Below are 27,674 nucleotides of genomic sequence, written 5' to 3'. Positions count from 1 at the left end.
TCCTCATTGTTGGGCGTAGTGTTAGTTTACGTACCCAACAGTATATACATATTAGTAAAATATATAGTGAAATGTGAAAATTTAAAATTTGGCAAGATTAAATATATTTTGGACACTAGTATATTAGTATGTAAATAAAATTTGACAAGTTCTGATGTTTTTGACCTGCAACCTATTGACAATAACAAAGCACTAATAAATTGCAATTAAGGATGCAGGTATTGACAATCTACTAACAACCCCGTCAACCCCGTCTTTAAATTCTATGATCTGTATAATTTTCACCATAGAATAGGTACCTTTAAGGGCCACTAGGAAAAAAATTTAAAGAACAAACCATCTGGCATATTTGTGTCTGGTATTAATCCCCTCTGTTTTATTCCTAAACAAGAACACCAGAATACTATAAAGAACTATATTCCCTAAGCATTTAATAGTTAAAATGAATGGAAGAAAGTATGAAATATATTAGACCGAGTATAAAAAGTGAGAAATATATGTGGGCCGAGTGTAAAAAATAAGAGATTGATGGAATAAGATATGAAATATATGTTGAACCAGCGGAAGAAGTTAGAAATCCGTATTGGTTTTCTCTCTGTCTATATGACAGTTTTCTCTCTGTCTATATGACAGTTTTATACATCCATTATTCTTAGTAAGTTCATCAACATCAAGTTCATTGTCTTCATCTTTATTCTGCTAAAACCTACGTGAGTATAATGGCGCGTTCTCAAGCATCGCTAGAAGATATGTATGCAAATCTTGTCATCAAAGAGGAAGAGGAGGATGAAATAGTGGTGGCAAATAATGAGGTGGTTGAACAGAAGCCAACATATATGCTGGTGGGGAAATTTTTAACAGAGAAAAATATCAACTTTCAAGCTATGCAAAATCTAATGGCGTCATTGTGGCGGCCCAGAGAAGGAATGGAAGTGTATGAGATGGGAGATCGGAAATACTCGTTTATATTCTATCATAAACTGGATGTAGCAAAGGTTATGGAAGGAGGGCCTTGGTCCTTTGAACAGTCGATGCTGGTACTTCATCAAGTGGAAATGGGGGACGATCCAACTGCGGTTGAGATACAAGATATGGAAATGTGGATACGAATATATGATATGCCAAGAGGTTTCGTCTCCGAGAACATTTTGAAAAACATAGGTGCAGCAATGGGAAAGTATGTCAAATCAGACCCAACAACGTTTGAAGGAGGCTGGAAACCATATATAAGAATTCGGGTTGCAGTGAATGTAAAAAGGCCGCTGAAACGAAGATTGAAGATAAAGCGAGAAGGAAACAATTGGAGTTGGATTAATTTTAAATATGAAAAACTTGGTACATTTTGCTTTGTTTGTGGTATCATAGGACATTCTGAAAGGGAGTGTGACGTTGTTTATGCAAATCCTGAGAAGCTGATAGACAAGGCATACGGAACTTGGTTACGTGCACCGTCCAGGGGTGCGAAAAATAATACAGGGTCAAGGTGGATTCGAAATACAGATGGGGGAAAGGATGCATGGGGTACCCAGAAGCAGCAAGGGGAAGCTTCAAACGTCCATGGTGGAAATCAGGGAGGTGCGAGATTCATGGATGTTGATGGTAGGATTCACGAGATTGGTGGCGAGGTTGGCGAGATCCTAGTCAAATCACGTGATTTGAGGGAACAACAAGTAACAGAAAATGTGACTCAGGGATACAAGGAATCTAATGACGAGAATATAGTGATTGACCCTAAAAGAAAGCGGGTTGATAACGGCAAGCATGGAGAAAATAATGGGCCGGATTTATTACAAATAAATGAGAATCAACCGAAAGATGTGTCAAAAAACTTGCTAATGGCGGGTCCTGGGGTCCAGGCCCGCCAAATATTATGAGTCTCTTAGCATGTAACTGTCGTGGGCTGGCCGACTCCAAACAGTTAGACTTCTGTTGGATATCAATCAGCGGTATAGGCCCAGTCTCATCTTTCTTAGTGAGACTCTGGTTAAAAGCAATCAGGTAGAGAAAGTTCGTAAGAAATTAAATTTTGCAGGGTGTTTTGCTATCGACGTACAAGGTCATGGAGGAGGGCTTGCCTTGATCTGGAAAAATGAGGGAGCAGTGCAAATTATAAATAGTTGTAATAATTTTATAGATTTTGAGGTCAATAACGAACAAACTGGAAGGTGGAGGTATACTGGGTATTATGGCATTCCTGATAGAACTAGACGTGTTGAATCTTGGAATATGCTTCGTGACCTTTCTGTAGCCTCAGTATTACCGTGGTGTATAATAGGAGACTTTAATGATATCGTTTCGATGGATGAGAAGAGAGGGGGGCAAAGACAACCTAGAAGATTGATGGAGGGATTTTCTGAGGCAATAATGGATTGTGGCTTGCATGATTTGGGTTTTTCTGGAGATATATTTACATGGGAGAGATCAAGAGGAAAGGAAACGTGGATCCAAGAGAGATTGGATAGAGGAATGGCAACAAGTCGGTGGACCGAGATGTTTCCGTTAGCAGAAGTGAAAATTCTAGAGGTAACGACATCAGACCACATGCCCATACTGCTGCAGTTGAATAGACAAGTGTTTGTGCAACGAGGTCGAAGATTTAAGTTTGAAAATATGTGGATCAAGGATAGGGAATGTAGAAACATAGTGCAAGCATGTTGGGAAGAGGAAGATGGGGGAGATTTGATGGGAAAAATAATGAGATGTTGTACGAAATTAGAAGAATGGGGTGGGGGTTTAATTCATGAGATGAAATTGAATATGGGGAAGTATAGAAAGGAAATGCAAAGATACCGTTCCAGAAGAGACATATTCGGGATTCAGAAATATGATACTGCACGGTGCCATTACCTGAAACTATTAGAAAAGCAAGAGATTTTTTGGCGTCAAAGAGCCAAACAGTTTTGGCTCCGTGAGGGTGAGAAAAATACCCGATTCTTTCATAAATTCGCTTCTACAAGAAAGGAGCATAACAAAATTAAAAAGTTGAAAAATGAGAATGGGGATTGGAAGGAAACGGATGCTGAAATTCAAGAGATTATCACAGATTATTTTGATAATATGTTCTGCAGTACAAGTACAGGAATAAGTCTGCCAGCAAGAATTGAACTTCCGGTTGTTTCAGATATGCAGAGCCAGTTGCTTGTCTCGCCTATAGTGGAGGAGGAAGTTAAACGTGCTGTGTTTGCTATGCACTCAGATAAATCGCCTGGGATCGATGGCTTAAATCCAGGATTCTATCGAGCATACTGGGAGATAGTAGGAGGAGATGTGACTAAGTTTTGTAGAACTTTTTTCGAAACTGGAGAGCTACCAGCTGATGTGAATCGCACTCTGGTATGTCTAATTCCCAAAGTGAAGCAACCAAATAAAGTGGCTGATCTTAGGCCTATCTCGTTGTGCAATGTGTTGATGCGAATTTTATCTAAAGTAATGGCAAACAGGTTAAAACCAACGTTAAATGCTCTTATTTCTGAAAAGCAAAGTGCATTTATCGAAGGTCGTTTGCTAACTGATAATGCTTTGATAGCATATGAGATCAACCATTATATTCATAGGAAAACACAAGGGAAGGTTGGAGTAGCTGGATTGAAGGTGGACATCTCTAAAGCTTATGATCGGTTGGAGTGGTCATTTATTGAAATGATGCTCGAAAGATTTGCGTTTCCTGCTATCTGGATAAAAAGAGTAATGCAATGTATTAAAACAGTTTCTTATAGTTTCCTAAGAAATGGTGAAATTTTTGGGGAAGTGATACCTCAATGAGGAATACGACAAGGGGATCCAATCTCTCCGTACCTGTATATCCTTTGTGCAGAAGGTTTGAGTGCAATGATTCGAAAGCATGAAGAGTGCGGTCTATTACATGGGTGTAAAATTGCAAAAAATGCACCAACAATCTCTCATTTACTCTTTGCAGACGATTGCTATTTCTTTCTTAAAGCAACAAAGTCAGAAGCAAGCATATTAAAGAGTGTACTACAGAGGTATGAAGCATTGTCTGGCCAGATTATAAATTATGATAAATCTGAAATCGTATTCAGTCCTAATACGTCTGATGATGATCGGGTGGGGGTATGTGATAGTTTCACAGTGAGACAAGTTCAAAAACCTGGAAAGTACCTTGGTATGCCTATGTGTGTTGGCAGAAATAAAACAGAGGTCTTTGGATTTCTTACTGATCGAGTGCAGCAAAGATTGAAGGGTTGGTACAACAAAGAATTGTCACGTCCGGGGAAGGTAACTCTACTGTCCTCTTCAGCTCAAACATTACCAAGTTTCTGGATGAGTTTATTCTTAATTCCAAGTACCATGTGTGAGGAAATTGAAAGAAAAATGAATGCTTTCTTATGGGGGAATGGGGCAAATAGTAAGGGAGTGAAGTGGATGTCATGGAGTAAAATGTGTATGCCAAAAAAATGTGGTGGATTGGGTCTTAGGGAGTTAAGAAAGTTCAATTTATCTATGTTGGCTAAACTGGGATGGAGACTACTTAAGGGATCTAACCCATTAGCTTCTGCGATAATGAAGGCGAAGTATTATCCTAATTCGAGTTTCTTAGATGCTGAAGTTGGAACAAATCCAAGTTACGTTTGGAGAAGTATCTTGGCGTCTATAGAGGTAATTAAGGCAGGGGCTCGGAAAAGGATAGGGAATGGAAGGGATACATGTATTTGGGGTGTTCCTTGGTTACCGGAGGTGAATAATGGATATGTAATGACTCCAATGCCTGTGCAACTTCAAGATAGCAGAATTCATAGTTTAATGCAAGATGACGGGCGTAGATGGGATTATGATGTAATAAATGACATTTTCCAAAGTCGAGATGCTGAGCTAATTAAACATATCCCGTTGCCGATGAAAGATACCACAGATTCATGGTTTTGGATTCTAGATGAGAAAGGAGAATTTACTGTAAAAAGTGGGTATCGCTGGCTGCAAGGTGAATCGGAGGACGCGTTTAAGCAGTATTGGACCAAGCTATGGTCGTTAAAGTTACCATGCAAGGTTACCAGTTTTTTATGGCGAGTTTGTAAGTCATGTCTGCCTACAGCTCACGCACTGGCAACGAAGCAGGTTAATATCAGTATTTTGTGTCCCTGGTGTCACTCTGAAACTGAGACAGATACACATGTCTTGTTTTCATGTGAATTTGCGAAAACAGTATGGTCCCTGGCAGGAATGTCTATGATGGTGCAACATTCGCCTCACGACTCAGCTTTTATGGTGATTCGAAGGGTATTTGACGAGTGTTCAAGGGAGCAATGTGTGCAAATGGGAATGCTATGTTGGGGTCTGTGGAACAGAAGAAATAAATGGGTTTGGGAAAGGGCAAATGGATCTGCCTTTGGAGTTATGGCTGCAGCTAGTAACCTGTTGAGAGATTGGAGAGAAGCTCAATTATCGTCTACAAATGATCGACAAGAAGTTGGTGCAAGAGAGTGGGAGAAACCGAATGCAGGATGGTTTAAAGTTAACGTGGACGCTGCAGTGTTCCAGGATAATAGCATTGGTTGTGGTGCGGTTATCAGAGATGAACAAGGAATGTTTAGGGGAGCTATGTGTAAAAAGATGGAGGGGGCCTGGAGACCAAAAGAAGCAGAAGCTATTGCGCTAAAGGAAGCACTGTCATGGATCATTGAATTACAGTATGAAAGGTGTGTGTTTGAAACTGATTCAAAGGCAGTAGTGCAGGCATGTAAGAAAGCTCCAGATCAATCTTTTTTCGGAACCATAGTGGATGATTGTGTCCATTTATCAAAGCACGTAAATCAAGTGCTTATTCAGTTTGCATTTAGATCTGCGAATAAGGTGGCACATGAATTAGCTAGAGCTACCTATTTTATGTCAGATAAAGGAGAGTGGTATGCCACTCCTCCTGATTTTATTTCCCATGTGTTAGAACTTGATATTTGAATGCAAGTACGATTTACTCAAAAAAAAAAAAAAAAAACAACCCCGTCATAGATGCTCTTGGCGGGGAACATGGCTTTAAAAAGCCGGTAGAAACAAATGGATCAGACTTTTTTTAGAATTCGATTTCTGATCGGATGAATTTTGGATCGAATTTAATTTTAAATTATGATATATTTGAAGATTTTCCGGACCGAATACGATTCAGTTCAGGTCTAATTTGGATTAAATTTGGATGGAACTCAGATTAAGATCGAACACAATTTGATACAGGTTAAATTCGATTATAATATTTTCGGATTACAATTTATTCATTTTTCTAATTTGTGAGACTTAAAGAATATTTTTTTTATAAAATTTGATACTTTTATTATAATATAATGTACTTAATAAAAAAATATGATTAAATAATTATATTATCATAAACATAAATTTGTTTAAAGTATGAATTTTGTTTAATTCGGGTCATATAATACATTATTTGATTTTGATCGAAAGTTATAATCGGATCTAGTATTTCGAATCATTTTCGATTAAATTTTCGGTTTGAGTAATTTTCAGATCGGTTTAAATTTGTTTTCGAATACTTATCGGAACGTATTATTCAATTCTCAAATCAGATCTTGATTTCATGAATTTCGGTTCATTTATTCGGATCTAGACTCATTTTGTCATGTATACATGTGCGGCCTAAAACCTGACTAGATTAGAATTATTTATTTTATTTATTAACAATTGATGATGCCAATTCATGTCGAAAATTATTTTCAAATAGATAGTAATTATTAACTTATAAATTATATATGAAAAGACTTTTTGAAAACTGTATACTTGTTAGAAAATAAGAATCTCAAAACTTGGTAGAAGGGTGAATGACTAGTTTAAAAAAAATAGATTTTAAAACTTGAAACTCAGAACACTTCTAAAATATTAGTGGTTGAAATTTAAATAAATAAAAGACAAAGATATTTTAGGTAAACTTACTTTATGTATATAAAGTCAACTTTTACCGCAACTCCGAGAAAATTATGGTGTTTTTCTAACTTCTACTCAAGAAGAGGCTATTGATTTTTCTTCAGAGAAAATAAAATAAGACTTAAATAATCTCTTTAATTTCTCACTCACCTAAAAATTAGGTGTGGACTCTATTAATAATACAATGTTCTATAAAATGTGACAGTAAGTTGTCATATCTACAAAAAGGAAAAGGACACGTTGCAGCTTTTAGAAAAATTCTGTTATGCGTTCCTGATCTTTAGCTGCGTGTTTCCTTTTCCGAAAATGATTGTTTTTGTTAATTTTATATAAAAAAATAAGGCTAAATTTGTCCATCACCCTAGTTTAGATATCAAAACAACTATTATATATTTTTAATAGTATAATAAAAAATTTAAAGTGTTTATTAAAAAAAATAGATATTTTAAATTTTATACAAAATATCATATTTTATCCCATTTTTTGAAAATTTTGGGTTCTTTATATGGGTCAAAACGGATTTTTATCCAAAATTTTCTAATTTTGGACTGAATTTTCCAAGAAAAAAGAAGGTCATGCTCAACCAAACCGATTTTTCCAAATCGAGCCTATTGGGAAGCCATGTTGAGAACTTTTATAGATTTTGGGCCTATTGGGAAGCCATATGCTTTGTCTTTTTTTTTTGACTAATTAGAGTCATATACCTTATAATAAGTATTTGTTTATTAGGGGTGAGTGAAAATCGAAATCAGAATATGAGACGACAAGAGATAAGTCCTTCAACACATGATATATCTCACCGCCCTCACCTTTTATCCTTTTGGTGTGATTATTTTTAATCATTTTTTAGGAAAAATAAACTGAATCGTCCCTCAACTATTGCTATTTTATTGTTTGGGTCCCTGAGCTAAAAATTTCATATTTCAGGTCATCTAACTTTCAGTTTTCCCCGATTAAGTCCTTCCATTAAAAAGATTATATTGACCGTCAGAATCTTGTTGAGAAAAATCCGGTCACCAAAAAATTTTAACTAGGAAAAATCCGGGCGAGGCTAAAACACCTCGAAAAAATCAAATTAAAAAATCGTTAAGTGCACAATTAACAAATCTATACATATGTATGAACGAAATAAAAAAATAGGCTCAATTTAAGGTTTTTTGGTCAAAACTCAAAATTCCGGCGAACAATACAGTGCAACCATCAAAAATTGAAATTACACTAATCATAAAATCTAAGTTTAGAAATAGAAAGAATTTGATTTGGGCTTAAGTTTGGTTATTAGTACTTGTGATTTGAAGTTCAGTAACACCTTCAACCATGCCTTCAATTATGATAACAATTCAAGAATTCAGAAAAAGACATGTGTTAGTGAGCAAAAAGTAACATCATTCACTGACGGAGGAGTTGAATAAAAAAAAATTAAAAGACAAATAACCCATAATACAAAATCTTTAGTTTAGAGATGCAAATAATAAAATAACAATAATTGAGGGATGATTTAATTATTTTTTCTTTTCTTATCGTTTTGTGATGTTTTTATTCATATTTAATGGCATATTCGTTTTTTAACAATACACAATTGTAAACCTAAAAATCATACTGTCAAAATACTTTACGACGGGTTTTAAATTACAAATTTATCCCACTAAACATATCAATATTTCTCGTTGTAATTAAATAAAGTTAATATTGAAAATAGTTTATTATTTGCTATCCTAGTGAATAAATCTTTTTTCATAGATATACTCTTCTTTCTCGTCACCCTTTCTATTCTGCTAATATTTGCAAATTGCTATCACAATATTTTAGAAAAAATTACCCGTTATCCTGGTAATAAAGTAAATGAACATAAGATCTAGTAATTGAAGGGAGAAGTCGGCTCCTTGCAGATATTAACTTACAAATAATTTATAAGTTAAAAAATACTTTTAAGTCGTAACTTACGAGTAATTTAAAAGTTAAAATACATCCATATACATCTTCAAATTTATAAATTGAAAAACAAATGCGTGCAATCATATACGCCTTTAAATTAAAACTCGCTAGTCGCCGTATATTATGCAATATTGTTCATTAAAAATTTTGAAATTATACTTTTGGGTGATGTTCAAAAAAGTCGAGACCCAAAATTCAATTCGGAGAAAATCAGAAAGACTGATTCGGAAAAAATTCGGTTAGATTCAATTTGGTCTGCGGATATTAAGCGAGTCTTCTTTTCTCATGAAAATTAACCCGGCCGGATATCTAAAAAATCTAAATAAAAAGGACGGATTTAAAAAATTCCAGATAAAAACGAATGAGTAAAATGCACACCGTGTACCTCTAGTTTCACGAATGTGCACTTTGTGTACCTGTGATTTCATATCTAGCAAACTGTGTACCAGAAGTTACCGGATTCTTGCAAAGTGTGTACTTCCGTTAGATTGAAGTTAACACCGTTAGTATGCAAAGGGCACCACAGACATTTCCAGTTTTTTTACCCCCTAAACTTGACTTTACAAATGAAAAAGACAACAATTTTGTACTAATATATTGTTTTGCCAGAATGTTGTAGTTGCAGGGACAGGCACAAGTGCAGCAGCTGTGGTATGGGCCATGACTTTATTAATCAAGAACCCCACAAAAATGCAGAAGGCGCAACAAGAGATTAGAGAGAGAACCGGCAATAAGGGATTTATAGACGAAAACGACTTGCAAAAGCTTGTTTATCTTAAAGCGATAGTGAAGGAGGCAACGAGATTGCACCCACCTGCTCCACTTCTTGTGCCTCGAGAAACGATTGAAAAATGTGTGGTAAGTGGCTATGAAATTGAAGCTAAAACACGTGTATACATAAATGCATATGCTATAGGAAGGGATCCTGAATCTTGGGAAAGTCCAGACGAGTTTTTTCCCGAAAGATTCACAGATAGTAGCATTGATTTTAGAGGACAGGATTTTGAGCTGATACCTTTCGGAGCAGGCAGGAGAATGTGTCCAGGAATTTCAATGGGACTGGCACAATGCACAAGAAGAATGATCTTTGTCTTGTACCAAACATGATCAATTAAGTCTCAAATGCATCATAAAGGGTCGGATCATACAATCAGTACCGGTGTTATATGTTTGAAATATTTTTTGCATAATTTGATTTGGATGTTCTTCGTGTTGATATGTGTTGATGTCATTGGTTACAAGTAAGTTAATGTTCTTATAAGGTCCTGATGGTGAAAACTACTCCTTAGAGCTCCTAATGCTCTAACCGAAAACTGGAAATATCTGTGCTGCCCTTTGCATACTAACGGTGTTAACTTCAATCTAACGGAAGTACACACTTTGCAAGAATCCGGTAACTTCAGGTACACAGTTTGCTAGATATGAAATCACAGGTACACAAAGTGCACAATCATGAAACTAGAGGTACACGGTGTGCATTTTACTCAAAACGAATAAAAGTTTGATTCGATAAAAAAAAAATGAAAGTAAACCCGGTCCAATACACTTATTGTGCATCTCAGGTAACTAGTGCTTCCTACTCCTCTAAAAATAAGATTAGAAAATCGCCTATAACTTTCCGCAAAGTTTATTGTACTTAACCTGCGCCCAAAATAACATTTGCACAGGTTTACAGTCTGTCACTACCAAATAATCCCTTAAACTGGGATTATGACAGAGTAAACCCACAATTTGTTAGATTGAATTCCAGGTGATGAAGCTCTTAATATCTGGAAATATTTCAGCACATTAAAAATTTACTCCATATAATATCATCTTCTCGTTCTTTTATTTGGTTTCTCCACAAAGTCCAAAAAAGATTCATCAACATGAAACCCGTTTCATGTTGATGGGTTTTCAAATGAAGCTGAATAGCAAGAGATAACAAGGTAAGACCTAATCTAATTCGCTTCCTTATACTTTTATGAATTCGTAATTAAAAGAAATTTTATTCATGCATGCATGCATGTCCAATATAATTTTAGGTGTTTTTTTCTGAGAAAATGTTGCATTTAGCCAAGAACTCATTGGTTTTGACATGGCCCTCATAAGTTGTAGCAGCAATATCTAAAATCTGTGTGACATTTTTTCCAGGTTTGGCTTGATTGACTACATCTATAATTTTTTGGATATCCGCATTTGTTGTCTGAGGTTAGGGCGTTGAGCATTTCGATTTCGATTTTATTTTTTCTGCTAGTTAGAATTTTGAGTTATTTTTAGGCTGCACGTGACTAATATAACTTCAAATTACGAAATGAATTTGATTCTTTATTAGGCACTTTAGTCTTGTTATTTCTTGCACTGAATGAATTAGGCTCTTATTGAAGCAGGTTGATTTGTGGATCTCGTTTGTGTTTGATAGTCTGTGTTCTATGAAGATGGCTGAGGTGACAATTGATACCCTGGTGAACACAGAGACAGATGAAGAAAAAGATGGTCATTTAAGAAGACTCTCAAATGCAAACTGTGATGATCAAATTCGGGTAGCAAAAAGGATGTCACGTTACCGTAGTGCCTCTTGTGGATCATGCCATGACTTTTGCAAAAATGGGTTCAAGAGTGATCCCGAGACGACAAAGGTTAGAAGGTCCTTGGTGAGAAGAAATTCACTAGATTCTACCAGAAAAACAGCCAGAAATTACGAGGTTTTAAAGAAAGAAATTCAAGAATCCTCTAAGAAAGCAAGCATCTCTTTAAGACGACAGACCTCGTCGCCAAGTCAGATAAATTATGCTTCTGAGAAGCATTCGAGAGTCCCAAGGCCAAAAACATCCTCTCTGGCTGCCACACAACGATTAAGTACAAGACACAGTGAAATACCCAAAAATTCAGAACCTCTCTATGTGAGTTCAGCTGGGGGTGCAATTGGTAAAACAAACAGTGAGGAGAAAGTGAACAAAGAAACAGAGAACTCCAAAATAGAAAAGAAGAAAATCTTGGGGCGAGAAAAGTTTTCTTTATCTTCCATGTCATCTACCAAGAGGATTTTGAGAACACAATCTGACTGCGTCAAGAAGTTAAAAAATGTACCATCTACCTTAAAAAACCGAATGCAAATAAAAGAAGTAGAAGGAAAGTACCCTCCAACTCCAAGTGAATGTGTTGTAAAGAAGACACCACATCATGTTGGAGCACAGGCCGGAAACCAAGCTGTAGGACTGGTTAAAAGAGGAAGTTCTGGTTCATCCCAGGTTTCTGAGGACAAAGGTTTGGGATATGGTGAATGTACGGTGAAGGCCTCACATTTGCCTCCTCCAATTAACACACATACATCATTGTCTTCATTAAATTCACAGTCATCAACCGCGTCACCACCTGAGGCAATGCAAAGTGATGACAGTGCCTTTGACATTGATAATTCTGAAAGTGAGTACTCGACAACTGAGCTGGAAGTGGAAAATATGAGGACTCCAAGATTTCAAGTCCTTAGTTTAGAAGATAAAGACTGGCCATCATCCCAAAAGCTCCGATTCAGGCGTGGTATTGTACTTGATATCCAACTTGAAGACATGAGTCCAAGTCGACTCAATTTTAGGCATCAAGAGGCATTGGATGAGGACCAAAATGGTATTTCAGACACGGGATACATAAGCTTGAGGACAATTTCAAGTGACGGAGTCAAAAATGAAACTGATTCAGAAACGGAGAAAGTTACTCTTAAACACCAAGACATGGAAGCAAGGGAAGAGACCTGGGCTTTGGTTAATGATGTAATTGAAGAGACTGCAAACAGGCTTGTTCGGAGCAGGAAAAGTAAGGTCAAAGCTTTGGTGGGTGCATTTGAGGCCGTATTAAGTAATCCGAATAGTCCAAGGAAATGAATTGCACATGATTACTAATATTATATTAAGCTCTTTAGCATAAAGCCGTTTGCCTTCTAAATATTCTATCACCTGGAGAAGAGGGCAGGGTACAGGTCCTGGGTGTACATGTCTTGTATCCTAGTACTGTGTCATAGAGGATAAAACAAATACAAATTTGGAGCTTCAAAGTCGGAATAAGATCAAATTGACAAGCCTCTGTGCAATGAGATTTGAGGAACCTGATCGTTGGTACTGCTAGGTATTCGCGTGCAAAGTGCTGTTGTACTACTCTTCTTAGCAACAAAAAAAATACACATGTAGCACACATATCTTTTTTAAAAGATTGTTAAAATCCTCGCCTCTTTCAGTAAATTATTGATAATTTAGTTTGTCCTAAAAGTTACATCACAATAACATCTAAAGATGAGTTTGGGCATCCATATTTACAATTTTATTATGAAGTATTTCAAGATTCGAGTCTCTGAAACTCGTATCAGAAATCCTTTGTCACAAAGTGTGACCATGGCATTGTCCTATCACATGCCATAAATATCTTGTTGATGGCTCATCATTTTTCTCTTTTAATTATACAATTTCTTGCTAATATTTTTCAGTGTCACTAGGATGTGAGGACTTATGCAGTCAAAGAGCTGATGAAATATGAAAGGAGAGCACTGGACTGAAAGGAGACTATTTGGTTTGTATCACCTGCCTCAAAGATACGACCAACTCATCCTTGTATTCATGCTTATTGCATATCTTATGCTGTATTAATTGTCAAGACATTAAGCATGATGTATAATTTTTTATATGTTTGCATGAACATATATATAAGTTCATTACATATATAAAATGACATTTACATGTTTTTATCACTTTTGTAACTATTGTTATGAGCACTGCCATAATCATAGATTCCAGGAGAAACAACAACAAAAATATAGCACTGTTGAACTGGAAATTGGATGTTGCGATTGTTGGCTGATTCTGGGTAACACGCTTCATTCATAGCATTCAACTCTTAAAGAAAAGGCAATAGATTGCATCAGAATTATAATTCTTAAATGTACGATACTGGCAGTATCTGAGTTGGTCCGTAAGAAGACACAAAATCACGTGCCTCAGCCTGCGGTAATGGTGGTTATACTATGTACAAATGCACCTGTGGATTATAACAACCAACAATAATTTTATCTTCAAGTTCACAGAATCTGTTCCAACCTTTTTCCGTGGTTAAATGTGTCATACATGTTACATGCTTGTGTGTGTTTGTGACCTGTTACAATCAACCCAAATCAGTAATACCCTAACCATAGTAATATCATTGTGTCGCATTACTACATGCAAATAAAGCCTAGGAATTCAATGGAAATGAGGAGCTAGGCACTTCTGTCGCCTCAAGGTATGCTATGTGTCCCTCTATAAATTGTCTGCATGTACCTTAATTATATACTGTAATCCATCCCCTTCATTGTTCGACTCTGATTTTTTTTTATATGACTGTCATCTTCAAGATTTAAGAGGGTAGTAAATTATAGGACCCTGGTGCTGGGTCTTCAGGCAGTGCTGGTGTTGAAATCCCTACTCACACCCCTTAATCTTCTCCGCTTGGAAATGTCAAAAGAATATTAGTACTATCTCATTAAAAGGGTTGGTGAGATATCCCCTTACACTTGTTCAATCATCCAGTCTGTGACTAATGAGTATATGGTCCTTGATAATTTATTGAGCTGGGAGTGGAAATACATTATACTTGTGTGCCATGAAATTGAAGTTGGCTCCGCCATTCATACACAGATAGTAGTATATTGCGTCACTGTCCAATTTACATGTTACTAAATTAAGAATACTGGCTCCTCTAGGATGATCAATTGGAGGATGTGTTTTTATCGAAACCCTCATGAATCTGTATACGATTATTTATTGGTCCATCTGTGAGATATATACATACTGACATACATAAGCTGTGGTGTAACTGATATAATGAATGCCGTGAACGAATATGGATGAAACATAGTTAAGATGCTCGATATATGTCTGTCCTAGTCTGTCAATACTATATAAAAAGATGATCATTAAATTATGTACTGGTGATTGAAGTCTATATAGTTATGTTGTTTAATTATTGTAATCTTACCTAGAAAGCTTCTAATTTAGTACTTTTAATTCGGGTGTTCTACTTCTTTCCAAACGGGCAGTTCTGATGAAAGCGATGGGAGTTGATATCATGATCCAGTTGCCTCTCCACAACCAGACAATGAACTTCCAGCAAAGGACTTCTATCTTCCTAAATCCAAATTTGGGTTTATAGCTTTTTTTCCCATGTGGCTCCTTCTAGGTTAATTGCTATAATTAAAATTTTCATAGTTCATGTTAATATTAATGTGTTTGGTTTTACTAATATATATCTTACTTCTAAATTCGATTAACTGCTATTTGGAAATTTCAGTATATTTTGGTATTGCATTTTGAGTGACCTTCCTGATTCTTAGCCAGCTATATATTTTGTAAATAAATGGGGAAGGTCAGTTACTTGAATACTGAAAATTGTCTGGTTCCCAGTTCGTGGGTCCTAATCATTACAAGAACAAGATTCTGAACCAGAAGTGCCCTTCTAAGAGCTGTTTCTCCTAATTAGACTTCCAAAAGAATGAATATAACCAATTGAGAAGACAAGCTTTGTACATTGAGACTCGTAACTCATCTTATATCCCTCATGGTCAGAGATCATGGGTTCTAGCACTAGCTCTTCTCCATGTATACTAACAAGTCTAATGCATTGAAAATATAGAACACACCTTGGGGGGGGGGGGGGCATTATCAAAACTCTGTTGCTACAGCTTGTGCATGTTAACTACTTCTTTATGTAGCAACTAGCAACTATATGCTGGTAATTATAGTATTAGATTCTACATATCTGTAGTAGGCTTCAGGATCAAGATAAATATAGTGATAATTATATTTTTGTGAATTTAACATTTTTGAGATGGTAAATAAAAGCAGTTTGCATTACTCTCTTTGTACATGTTTTGAGTGCAAAGTGCCATTTGTTGTCTGTGCTGCCTGAATAAATTGTTGCTGATAGACTGCTGCAGCCATCTTGTTGTTGAGTTCCATATTCATGGACTGCAGGAAAGATGTAATCAGTAAACAGTAACATTTAAACATGTGAAAGTGGGATTTTGCATTTATGGTAGATGATTGTTGCATCTTACAAACATACTTGTGCTAGAAATGCTCTGTATGGATCATTGAATGGAACAGGATTAGTGCTTGTAGCGCCCTGAACCGTGCTTTCTTGTGGCTGAACTTGTCTTGCAATTATGGGTGGAAACATAAACTGTGGCGGGATGAATGTGGGAGTTGCCGCTGTGGTGACAGAGTTAGGGTGGATAAAGGAAGAATGAGGTTGAGATGCAGTTTGAGCTATGTTAGTCATGTCAATGTTCATCCCTGGGCCAACACCCATTCCCATCCGTGCAAGAAGAGACATCTGTAGTTGTTGCTGCATTCCTAGAGGCATCATCATATGGGGTATATTTCTAGTGCTCATCATCTGAACTTGTGCTTGAAGTTGTTTCAAGTGCTCAATTACCTCATCGAGCATTGAAGCTTTATCAGTCTGCAGAGGTTTTTTTTTCAGGACAAACATAAGCATCTACTTAATTTTTTATAGCACAACTTCTTCCAACTTAAAACAAAGCGAGAAACACCTTATTTGCATTTGGCACCAGCCTCTGCAGAGTTTTCATCTTCTGGTTGATCCTGTCTCTACGTTTCTGTGCAAGTATAGGAAAACACTTATCAATTTGCAGTTTGTAAAACTCAGCAAGACATTGAAATCATTGAAAGATACCCTTTCTGATTGATTATGAACAGCAGCTACTCTGCTTCGTTTATTTGAGTGGGATTTAACTGTTTCACCCTTGTTTACTGGCTCTTCATCATCTGGCTGTTAAAGATCATAAGAACACTGTACAATGATGTACCAAGTTGACTGCAGTATATGCATCTATATTACTTTGTATAGACAATATATAATAGAAGTCTGAAACAGTGTCACTTTCGTGAAATATTTCTAACTTACAGATGCATATTGGCAAGCTGAATCCTCATCTAAAGCTGTATCATCTTTTCTAGCAAAGGTTGCATTGCCACTGCCACATGACCTCTTATCAGCATGCTTTTGGTGATTACTGGTAAAGTTATTCACCCCGCCACATTGATCTGAGTGTTCTAATGACTGGACCCGTTTCTTGGTGTACACTGGCGGATTCACTTCCATTTGGATGGAATTTTCCCCCCATATTCTGGTTGAGGGTGTGACAGCGGAGTTCTTGTTTGTCAAGTGATGATTGTGATTCAGGTGATGATCAAATTCAGGTAAGTTTATGTTTGGGTATGTAGCTTGATGAACAATGGACTCAAGTGTATCGTCGGTCCTATCCCACGTGGTTTCTGAATTTGGAACAGAAGGAAGGCCCCCCACATGTTCATGCATTGATGGCTGGCCATTCTCCCATCCCAGCTCTGTAATATCAAAATTTGACCTGGATTTGAAGCAACCTTGGGTTAGTTTCTTTTCTTTTCCTAATTATATCATAAACTAGAAATATCACATATTAGGAGCAAAGTTGTACTTTTGCATTCTTCCTGCAATTATTTTTCGTGTACAAAGTTCCACTTGCACAGGGCATCATAATAAGCTTATCATACAAGACAAGTTGAGAATAATAAATATATTCCCAAGGGAAGAAGAGATGAATAAAAACCGAAAAAGCTACATTGCAAGTAACACAAAGCTTATCCTCAAAAAGGAAAAAAATAAAGGCCTATATCCTTTTAGCACAATTATCAAGTAGAAGGATTCCGGTTTTTGAGTCAGTTTGACATTGTTGTGGCCAACAAAATCTGCTGCGAGAAAACCCCCGATAAGTGTTTAGTAAAAGCAGCTCTTGAAGAAAGAAGCTGTGGTAATTTTACCAAACACTTTCTAGTTGGACAAAAGACGGGAAAACTACTTTCATGGTATTAGAAATAAATGCCGAACAAGGACTTCACCAGTTAGTCCAGGAGATCTAAAGATTTCTTTTCAGAGAACCATGGCTAGGTTAATAAAAATTTATTGAATCACAATAACTACATATGTGCAGGTGTATGTTTCATGATTTTTTTGTAAAGGCAGGTGCATAGCATAAAGTAAAGTGGACCGTTCGAAAAGAAGTACATGGCAATCATAGCAAAATGTTCTGCTGAGAAAGCAATAAGATAACTAGCAACAGAAGCAGGTATTATGTTTATCTTGACTACATGAGCTATTTTTGAATGTTGGCGAGTCACAAGAAGTATCGAAAAATCCACATGAATGTGAACTTGGAAGAATTTCGTACAGACGAGTTGCAGAAGAATATGTAAAAATAGTGGTGGTGCAATGGATACATACATGCAGACAAGATGATGGTAGGATTTCTGATGGTTGTGCACGTGAGTGGACCTTCTGTTTCCCTCAGCCTCTGCTCCAACTTTCTCTGCTTGTCTTAAGTGCCTCCTCAGATCACCCTCTGCTACTGTGTAATCCTTTCTACTCATATTTTATACTCTATTTAATATATATCTATGTGTGTGTTGCTTTGTTGCTTCTCTCTCAGACACACAGAAGAGAAGAATACAGTGAATGTGTTGAGTTTGGGTATGATTTTAAAGTTGGATTCTTTCCTCATTTCCTTGTCTACGAGGTCCCCATTTTAGAATGTAACATTTTGGTTGATGGAGATTCTTATTTATTATAAAGAAGAATATGTGGTGTAGATAAGTCTGGTATATATATATATATCTCTTGTTTTCTTTGGGTGTGTATAATTCTATTTATTCACACCAATAAATAATAGTCCCTCCCTCCTACAATTAATGCATATAACCATCTATCCGTTGTAAATTTTCGTGAACACGGATAGATGGTTTGCCAACCCTCTCATATTATAGACCAACGTCCATTAGACTATTAGTTGATGAAGTTATAAGATACCTAGTCCTTTCTAATTCTTTTCATTAGCTTAGAATTTATCTAGTTCCCAAATCTGTTTAGTTTCAGAATTCTATCAACTGTTAATTTAAATGCTATAACTATTAGTTTAACTGTTAATTTGTGAGTTAACCTGTAATTTTAATAGATTGATAATCTGTCAGATTAAGAAGGTAAATATTAATTGGATTCATTTAAATTTTTCTAGTACTAAGCAACAAGTAGTTGTCAAGTTTAAAGGACATAAATTCTTCCAGATCATGTATTAATGCTACTTTGATATATAACCTATCAAGCTTCTAGCTTTATTATCATTCCAAAGGCCAAATGATCCATGTCTATCAATCCCATTCACTATATTTAAAGAGTTTTTGGGTAGTCAATGTCCAAGAGCAAGTAGTTCCCATCTTGCAAGTTTTACATCCTAGAGGATGTCACATTTGACATCATTAGTTGGCAAAGTTGGTTAATGATAATTATTTTCAGGAAATTGTCTCTTTCAGATCCTTTTAAACTCCTTAGTCCTATTATATTACCTGTCCGGTGCACAAGGGTTTGATAGTAACTTTTCGAGTCACAATTATTTTCTTCATTTCCTAGAAAAAATCGTCTCTGGCTATAAATAACAAACCAAGAAACAAAACAATCGTTTAAATGCTAAAATTACCTCATCTTTCTCTAACATGTTCAGGAGGATTTGGAAGTTATGTTTGTTGATGTGAAGGGGTAATTTGAATGAGCTACAAAGTTAAGAGAGCCTGCTACATGACATTCTAGTACTTTTTATGCAATTGCATATTATTGTTATTATTTTTTCCCAAGCCAGTAGCATAGAAATGTTGTATATGACATACCTGTTTTATTCAAATCATACTAATTACCATGACCATGTAATGATAAATAGCACTCTTGTATGATTATATATAATCAATTACTTATATAGTTTAAGTAACACACATTTACTTTTTATATATTTTACATTAATACATCATGGAGTTTGGACATTCAGAAGCATAAGCAAGAGGTATGAACTTTCCCAGATGATTTCATCTTCTTTGCTCGTTCTTGTACTTTTATCTTGTCGTTTTTCTTTTTCTCTTCAAGCTGTGCTCTTGCTACTTGAGCAATATTATCAATTTTGGCTAGCTTAAATTGGTAATGCTGTGAATTTCTTGCCCTTCTCCGATCTAGTTCACCCTGCATGACAACAACTTGTCAGTAAAGTTCTTGTGAGCTGACAAAAATTATCTGGGAGTCCCAAGTTTTAACCTTTCTCCTCTCCATTTGAAGCTTAGCTTTCTTTTTCTTCTCATTCTCCCAAGCAAGAATATCGGAACTCATCTTCTCATATCTGATTTGTGCGGAAATGTATCAATGCTACTATTAGCTCGTACATTATCCTTAATTTATATATTTTACCAGATATTTTTTAATCTCCCATACAAAATCGTCTATCCTGATTAAGTGAAAACTTAAAAAGGTTTACCGTTTATGAATCTTTGCATTCTCGGCTTCTTCCCAAGCCTCCGCTCTGGTGTTTCCGTTTCTACCTTGGGTAGAATTTCGGATAAATATTTCATTTCCAGTAGCAGGGGTTGCTGGCCTAGATGACTCACTTCCTACTGGCCTTCTCATAGATGATTCTACAAATTCAGATTAATGTTATCTATATCATAATGACATATTATATTTTACTTGATTGCAGGATTGCAGGATTTACTATTTTAGTTATTTCTCTCCTCCACAAACAACAACTGTTGATTAAAGTTTATAAAATTTATAGTATTCACACAAAGACAAGGTAAAAGTTATACAAAAAAAACATGGGTTCTAGCTTGTTTCTCTTTAAAACTAATTATTTATAAAGCATACCAGGGAGCAACTCACTTGCAAAGGTTTCTAATCACTCGATAACTCAAGAACTATAGTTTTCAACATATTTTCAGGCAAGGTTAAAATATAACATTTACCTTGTCTTCCTCTGGTATTGTTACTTGATGGTCGTCTAGATACTCTACCTGGTTCTGGAAACCGAATGGGGTCTTCTTTTCTGGTGTTCATCCTAGAAATTGGGGAATTAGGACCCTGTCTATTGATTTTCTGGTTGTACCCTACTCTTGATTCGTCATTTGAATATATGGCAAATGTAGCTGCTGCAACTGCTGTGGCATGATCACCGTCTTCAGAGTCAAAGTCAGGACTCATTTGGTTAGAGAATTGTCTCTGGAACCAGTTTTGTGATCTTTTATCTACCCAAAACAGAACAAATTTATAGATGTTAAGTCCAGTGTATTTTTTTGTATATGAAAACATAGTTTCGGGATATTGGAGGGGGGGGGGGTGGAGGTTCAGAATACAGGAAAACCTCTCTTAAAGGATTCTGTTTGTTGCAGTGGTATCCTTGTTCCTTTAGCAGTCAATATTTCCTTGCTGGCTTGTCCTCCTCCAGAATTTTTCACCCTAACATGGATCAGGTAAAAAGATTTAGAACAAGAGCACTAAGCTTGTTTAATTGAACAACAGATCAAGTTGGTGATAGGAAGTTCAGTAAAAAACATATTGCCATCTCCAATATTTTGAGAGTTTGTTGTTAAAACAACATAAAGTGAGAAAAATGGCAAGGTTTAAAAGCTGCGTAAATCTACTATGTAAAATAAACTTCATATATTTCCTTGCTGCATTAGAAATGAAAGTTCATTCATGTGCATTGAACGGTGAAAAATACCTCTTTTGCTGCTGTTGTTTGATCAAGTTTTCCATTCTCTTATTCCAATACGGTAAAAGTCACAAATCTGTCTCCCTTATAGTTTGAACAATAACTGAATGATTTTTCAGAAATTGGGAATCAAGAGATTTGTACAAGTAGAAAGCCTAGCAGACAAGTCTTGCAGGTTTGTATATTATATATTGCACATGTAACAGTGCAGGAAGGAAAGCAAAGTGCAATATGCTTGGCATGCAGGAAAGAAGAAACTTACAGTCTTCACCCTACCCCCTCCCCACACCTCTTTTTCCTCTATGGTAACAGCACATGAGGAATCCATTGCTGTAAGTCATCGAATTATATCCTAAAACATCTTTTCGCGAAGGCTTTATGGTATTCTAATATAGTTCACATTGTATTATGCTTTCTTGATTATTATTCCTTGAAATGCAGGTTTTGAGCTGGTATAAAGTGAATATACATAGGTGAAAGCAGACTATAGAGCATAATAAGAAATGAGAATAACTAAAATTGTGGATAATGAGTTGGAAACTATTCTGAAAGATGAAATTTTGGAATATTCTTGATTGTTACTGTTTTTCCAAAGGTCCAGCTTGCCAAATGGTGGAGAAAGGTATCAGCTTTCCAGGGAGCACTTTTCAATAGTTTGTTTGTTCTATGAGATTTAACAGCTGAAACATATTGTTTTTATCGATTTGTAATTTAAGACATATTATTGCTTTGTAATTTATGTATATTTTCGAAAATTATCACTATAGGGAAGACTATAGGGAAGACATAAAAGTTAAAACATGCACCAATTTATGCTCACAGATTATTTTGAATCCCAAATTTAAACTCATAATTTGTGAGACTCAAATGGAGGGCGTTGGTTTATTAGAGTTGAGAGATGTCATTAAACTATTGGAGTGTGAAATGAGTTGATAAAGAGTGCCAATATGGGGTGCCAAAAGTTGGCATTGTAGGTAGGGCTGTCAATGGATCGGAAATCCGGTCCGATCCGGTCCGATCCGAAGGTTAATGGAGGGGATATGGATCAACTAAAAAAAAATCCGATCCGAAAAAAATCCGATCCGGTAACGATCCGATCCGATAAGAACCGGATATGGATTTAGGCCGATCCGATCCGTTAATGATCCGATCCGGATAATTTATTATTTATTAAATATATATATATATATTATAATAAATTATATAAAAAAAATATTATAAATTGATCACTGTCTGAAAGTTCTGATAATAGATTATAAGTTAGCATATCCAAATGGTACAACAACAACAACGGTGCTTATCAATGGGTTTCACACTCCCAAGAAAGACAAGAAGGCGAAGTAAGAAATTTTATTTGAGTGTGTAATCCTTTTCTGAATAAGAAATTGATATCTGGATAACGAGAAATATAAAAGTTATCTACTTTCTCATCATCTTTTTGCAGGAAGCAGATTCATGGATTTATATAAGAAATTATGTTTGTATTTTATTTTTTTAAATATAAACGGATCGGAGCTCTGATCCGTGATCCGGTGATCCTAATGGATCCGGATATGGATCGGGTTATAAAAAATCCGACAAAAATCCGATCCGGATCCGAATCCGGTAAAATTAAATGGATCAGGATATGGATCAAGGCCGATCCGATCCAGATCCGATCCATTGACAGCCCGAATTGTAGGTACCAAAAGTTAGTATCCCAGAAAGTAGGTTGTCAACTTAATTTATATTTATGTTATACATTTTTTTATTAAATTAGTGAAGTCGACATCTTGGGGCACTATTGAAGTGTTTCTTAAAAAAAATGTGTAAAAAATGATATGAAAAAAGAGAATTTAAAATATAATATTTTTTATTATGTGACAAAATTAGCACCTTTTTAAGTGGTTCCAATTATTGAAGATACTGTAAGTACATATAGTCGACCAATTTTTATAAATTGAGGTTGTGCCAAGATAATGCTAAAACCTTGTGCTTGATATTTGTTGAACAGACAACGCCAAGGTGTAACCAACACTATCATGTAAATCTGGGTACCCTTCTTCAGATGGACGTGGTTTTTTTACTAAAATAATTCTACTGTAAATGAATGATTAACTGTCAATATTCCGTAAACAATATCTCACAAGTTTAGTTAAAATTGACATCTTTTGAAATCTTAGCTATGTAACTAAACATGTCGTAATTAGAGCCGGCCAAATGTGTGGGTTCGAACCGCTTATTCGGGACCAGCTCGTACGGAAACCGGAATAAATTCGGCACAAAACGAGCTGGTTCAACCCCGTCCAACTCGCTAAATTAGATAAACCGAGTATGAATTTCAATTTTAGAGCCCGGAACCGCACAATCCCGCTCGAACCGAACCCGCACAAGCTGCACGTTGTACGTAACCCGCATAGACCGCGGGAAAGCGGAGAAGCACGAAGAGGTCCACAACAATCACAACTCGGTGGTTTTATGACATCAACGGGAGTGGAGGTATGCCTTTTTCCTATAGTAGAGATAGAATGATAGAAAGTTTTGCTACTTTTGTTACACTAGACGAGTTACCATTTTCTTACGGTGAGAGTGATAATTTAGAATATATGATGAAAACTACGATAAATCCGGCATTTAGAAAAATTCCTAGAAACACACTAAAACGGCACACAATAACACAATATCATTGCGCTAGAGCACAATTAATTGATTTTTTTCGAGAATTTGATGGCATGATTTCGTTAACTAGTGATTGTTGGAGTTCGAGTCAAGGTGAGCCTTATAAATGTGTTACCGTTCATTGGATTGATGTCGATTACATGTTACAAAAACGAATTATTGCATTTGATGTTATGGACGAATCATACACCGACTATAATATTATGTCTAGAATTTTAGATACAATTAAGAAATTTAATTTGTTTAACAAGGTATTCACAATTTCCTTAGATAATGCTGCTAATAACAACAAATATATTAATTATATTAGGACCGCAATCCCTTTAGTTTTAGATGGAGTATTTTTACAGATTAGATGTTGTGCTCACCTAGTTAACTTAACGGCTCAAGTAGGAATTCAACAAATAACTAATTTATTAGAACCTATTAGGATGGTAATTAAGTATCTACTTTTTGCGGGTAAATATAGGTCTAGGTACAAGAAATTGTGTAAAGAAAATGGACTAAGGCCGGAAAAATGGGGTATCGATTGTCCTACAAGATGGAGTTCAACATATAAATTACTTGTTGAAGCAATTAAATACAAACCCATTATTACCATCTTATATAACGACGATCCAATTCACCAATACGAAGGAGGAATTATTACCGAGGAAGATTGGAAATTAGCATCTACTGTACGTGACATACTTTACTGTTTTGCGCATGCTACTAAATTTTTTTCTTATGTTTATGAACCAAATGTACACCATTCTATCATTGAATGTGTTAGTATTGTTACTACTTTAAAGGAATACGAAGAAAATGATAATTTTAGTGAAATTATTAAGGATATGAAAATTAAATGGATCGAATACTTTACCGAAATTCCTTATATTTATGGTATTGCATGTCTTCTTGATCCCGGTGTTAGGAAGGAAGGTTTAGAAAACATGTTAGAACATTATTATGCAGTGTTAGGAGTTTCATATAATCATATTTTATATGTAACTAATTGTTTAAATTTGTTATTTCGTTTTATAGATATGTATGCTCCTCTCAAAGTACTATACCACCGAAGAATAGTAATACTTCTAGTAGATTTAGTAGTACCATTTCATCTATACTAACCAAAAAATAAAAATGTAGAATTTCCGAGTCATCTCCCGTACCTTCTTCTGCCACTAGTATAGTTGACGAATTTTTTTCATATAGTTATGAGTTAAATGATGATTTTGATATACTAACATGGTGGAAGAATCATGAGTTATAATTTCCGGTTTTAGCAAAAATTTCAAAGGATTTTTTGGTTGTCCCAGCTTCTACAATTGCGTCTGAGTCCGCTTTTAGTGCAGGCAGAAGAGTGTTAGATGAGAAGAGATCCAGTCTTGCGCCAGACGTTGTAAAGATTTTAGTTTGCAAAAAATATTGGGATCAAGTCGATAAAAGACTACAAGGAAGAAAAGAAGCATCCGACGATGACGACGAGGCATGGATGACAATGGATACTTTATCCGAATCGGGAATCTCAACTAGCAAACAACAACTCTAGAACAAATATTTAATATAATTTTTTTTAATGTCTTAATATTATTTGATTTGTAATTTTTTAATGTTTGATGCGGTTTGTTCCATTTTTTAGAGAGGAGTTCTCTCACATCATTTGTAATATTTTTAAATTAATAAAATTTATAAGAGGTACCGTCCTCTTTTTAATCAAAAACTTAAAATAATAAAATTAATTGATTATAACTATAATATTTCGAATAAATTATGTAACATAATAGAAAATAGTGTTACATTTTATTAATTATATTAGGAGCTTATATTTTAATTAACATTGATATACTACTTTCGAATTTTAAATAGTAAAAAAAAATTATTATACATCTTCAATACATGAATTTAAAAATAAATTATAATATTTTCTATAAATTATGTAACATAATAGAAAATAGTGTTATATTTTAATTCTATAAAATAATTTTGAGTTTGTGAGTTTACATTTAATTAAAAAATAACATATTATGCAACAATAATGAGATGATGCACTCGAATATTATAAGTTGTACATGAGCTCAGTGTCGCGTGCTAACCCGCCAACCCGCGTGCCAACCCACCAACCCGTATGCCTGCAACCCGTGAACCCATGAACCGCTTGGCATGCACACGAGTTCAATGCCGAATTCGAGTTACCTTCTGTAAGTTCAAGCATAGCCCGGCCCGATTCGCTCGCTTCAAGTGCCGGTTCAGTGTTCAGATTTTCCGGTTCCAACCCGGTCCAAACCCGGCCCGGACCACACGACCCGCACGGGTGGCCACCTCTAGTTGTAATCCACATTTTCCATGCAGATTAATTTTTTATAACGGTTTTCAGTTCAACCCATCTAAAAAGGGGTCTTGTCCTTGGCTGGACAGAGTGAGATCGAGAGATTGTGTCAGGATCCGTTTGTATAATACATTGTTTTAGGGGTATCACATTATCTAGATTACATTTTTTTTACCGTTTAACTATAATTTCTTACAGATAATGATAATACATATTATTTTTGGCCCACAAAAAAGCCCATTAAGAAGAGGTCAGGCCCAGAATGTAATAAGGGGGAACATCCGGACATGTGGTGTCATCTTTGCCATCTAGGTGTCCGGAATCTAGAACCTTTCAATGGTCTGAATCTAGAGACACGTTGGCCTATCACAAACGTCCACGCGTTCCCCTATCTTACACATATCGATGGTCCAGATTTAAAGATACCAACCCCCAAACCCTAATGGAAAGCCTATAAAAGGCTGATCAAAAGGTATTTTGGGGGTTACTCATTTTTTTTCTATTCTTCTACACACCTGTACATACACCACATATCTGCATAATTCCTATTCCACCCTTTTTCCAAAGCCCTATCTTATTCTCACGTTGGAGGTGCCGTGAGGAAGCCACCTCCCTCCGGTTTCGTTTTACAGATACCCAACTCACAGCCAATCCTCAAAAACCATCATTTCTGCATTCATGGAGGTTGAGTCCGGATAGAGAAGGAGGGGACCCCGAGATGAATTGGAATTATCATTGGCGTTAGAAGGAGGGGTCGAACCTCCGCACAATACGGTCATTGTTTTCAGTCCCTCTACTCCGCCCAGGAGGCCAGAATCTCACCCCCGTAAGATTACTGTTTTGATTTTTCAGATCTACTTTGTTCAACGCTTATACTTTTAGGTGTTATTAATAGATCTTGTTTAACCATATTTTTCAAAATACGTGAGCACGTACTGGGTGATAGATATGATTACCACATACTTAAATCTAGTCTTACGTATTGTTGCACGAGCACACACTGTGTTTAGCTGTGATTCTTACGTATTGTTGAGAACGATGACTAGAGGAAGAGCAAAGCTGCCATTTCTGGACCAGTTCCGCCTCCAACCGCCCTGCCCAGGAATGGAGACATAGAGGATATTGAGGAAGGGCTCCCCATAACCCGTACCTCATCTCAACCTCTCCAACCAGGAGATCAAAGTTAACTATTGAAAAGGGCTCATAAGTATGCGGAAACCTCTGCTAATCCTTGGGGGAACATGACCCCGGAACAGATCCAACCTGCAATGAACCTGTGGAAAGAGAAGAATCATCTAGAGCCCAAAA

The 27,674-nt window shown here is 36.0% G+C and overlaps 5 protein-coding genes across 10 annotated transcripts; 3 read left to right on the top strand and 2 right to left on the bottom strand.

The window, feature by feature from the left end:
* Positions 1-719: 719 nt before the first annotated feature.
* On the top strand, positions 720-3,762 carry LOC141659900 (uncharacterized). Its single transcript, XM_074466833.1, has 2 exons — positions 720-1,850; positions 1,999-3,762. Exons 1-2 carry the CDS (start codon positions 720-722, stop codon positions 3,760-3,762), a joined length of 2,895 nt encoding a protein of 964 aa, XP_074322934.1.
* Positions 3,763-9,406: 5,644 nt separating this feature from the next.
* Positions 9,407-13,537, top strand: LOC141723594 (uncharacterized). 5 transcript variants are annotated; one of them, XM_074525436.1, is made up of 4 exons: positions 9,407-10,223; positions 10,954-11,010; positions 11,190-12,921; positions 13,277-13,537. In XM_074525436.1, the coding sequence occupies exon 3, from the start codon at positions 11,232-11,234 to the stop codon at positions 12,678-12,680; it is 1,449 nt and encodes a 482-aa protein (XP_074381537.1). In that variant the 5' UTR covers positions 9,407-10,223; positions 10,954-11,010; positions 11,190-11,231; the 3' UTR covers positions 12,681-12,921; positions 13,277-13,537. The 5 variants fall into 5 exon arrangements, with proteins under 5 accessions (XP_074381537.1, XP_074381540.1, XP_074381536.1 ...); XM_074525439.1 differs by lacking the exon at positions 9,407-10,223 and adding an exon at positions 10,431-10,748 and having other exon boundaries at positions 13,286-13,537; XM_074525435.1 differs by lacking the exon at positions 9,407-10,223 and adding an exon at positions 10,431-10,748.
* On the top strand, positions 9,511-9,927 carry LOC141659899 (cytochrome P450 71A1-like). Its single transcript, XM_074466831.1, has one exon. The coding sequence runs from the start codon at positions 9,511-9,513 to the stop codon at positions 9,925-9,927; it is 417 nt and encodes a 138-aa protein (XP_074322932.1).
* A 2,060-nt stretch (positions 13,538-15,597) lies between the features above and the next one.
* On the bottom strand, positions 15,598-18,353 carry LOC141723596 (transcription factor PIF7-like). Of its 2 annotated transcripts, none has more exons than XM_074525440.1 (6): positions 18,106-18,353; positions 16,750-17,212; positions 16,519-16,614; positions 16,376-16,441; positions 15,886-16,284; positions 15,598-15,788 (listed from the first exon to the last, which is right to left on the bottom strand). In XM_074525440.1, the coding sequence occupies exons 1-6, from the start codon at positions 18,249-18,251 to the stop codon at positions 15,672-15,674; spliced, it is 1,287 nt and encodes a 428-aa protein (XP_074381541.1). In that variant the 5' UTR covers positions 18,252-18,353; the 3' UTR covers positions 15,598-15,671. The 2 variants fall into 2 exon arrangements, with proteins under 2 accessions (XP_074381541.1, XP_074381542.1); XM_074525441.1 differs by lacking the exon at positions 18,106-18,353 and adding an exon at positions 17,303-17,574.
* Positions 18,354-19,575: 1,222 nt separating this feature from the next.
* Positions 19,576-21,547, bottom strand: LOC141723597 (uncharacterized). The gene is made up of 6 exons (XM_074525442.1): positions 21,410-21,547; positions 21,050-21,144; positions 20,655-20,933; positions 20,171-20,327; positions 19,954-20,035; positions 19,576-19,881 (listed from the first exon to the last, which is right to left on the bottom strand). Exons 1-6 carry the CDS (start codon positions 21,442-21,444, stop codon positions 19,690-19,692), a joined length of 840 nt encoding a protein of 279 aa, XP_074381543.1. The 5' UTR covers positions 21,445-21,547; the 3' UTR covers positions 19,576-19,689.
* Between the last annotated feature and the right edge of the window lie 6,127 nt (positions 21,548-27,674).

This window comes from Apium graveolens, chromosome 5 (genome assembly GCF_009905375.1).
Source record: "Apium graveolens cultivar Ventura chromosome 5, ASM990537v1, whole genome shotgun sequence".
NCBI classification, from domain to species: domain Eukaryota; kingdom Viridiplantae; phylum Streptophyta; class Magnoliopsida; order Apiales; family Apiaceae; genus Apium; species Apium graveolens.
This window is presented reverse-complemented; position numbering and strand designations above follow the sequence as displayed.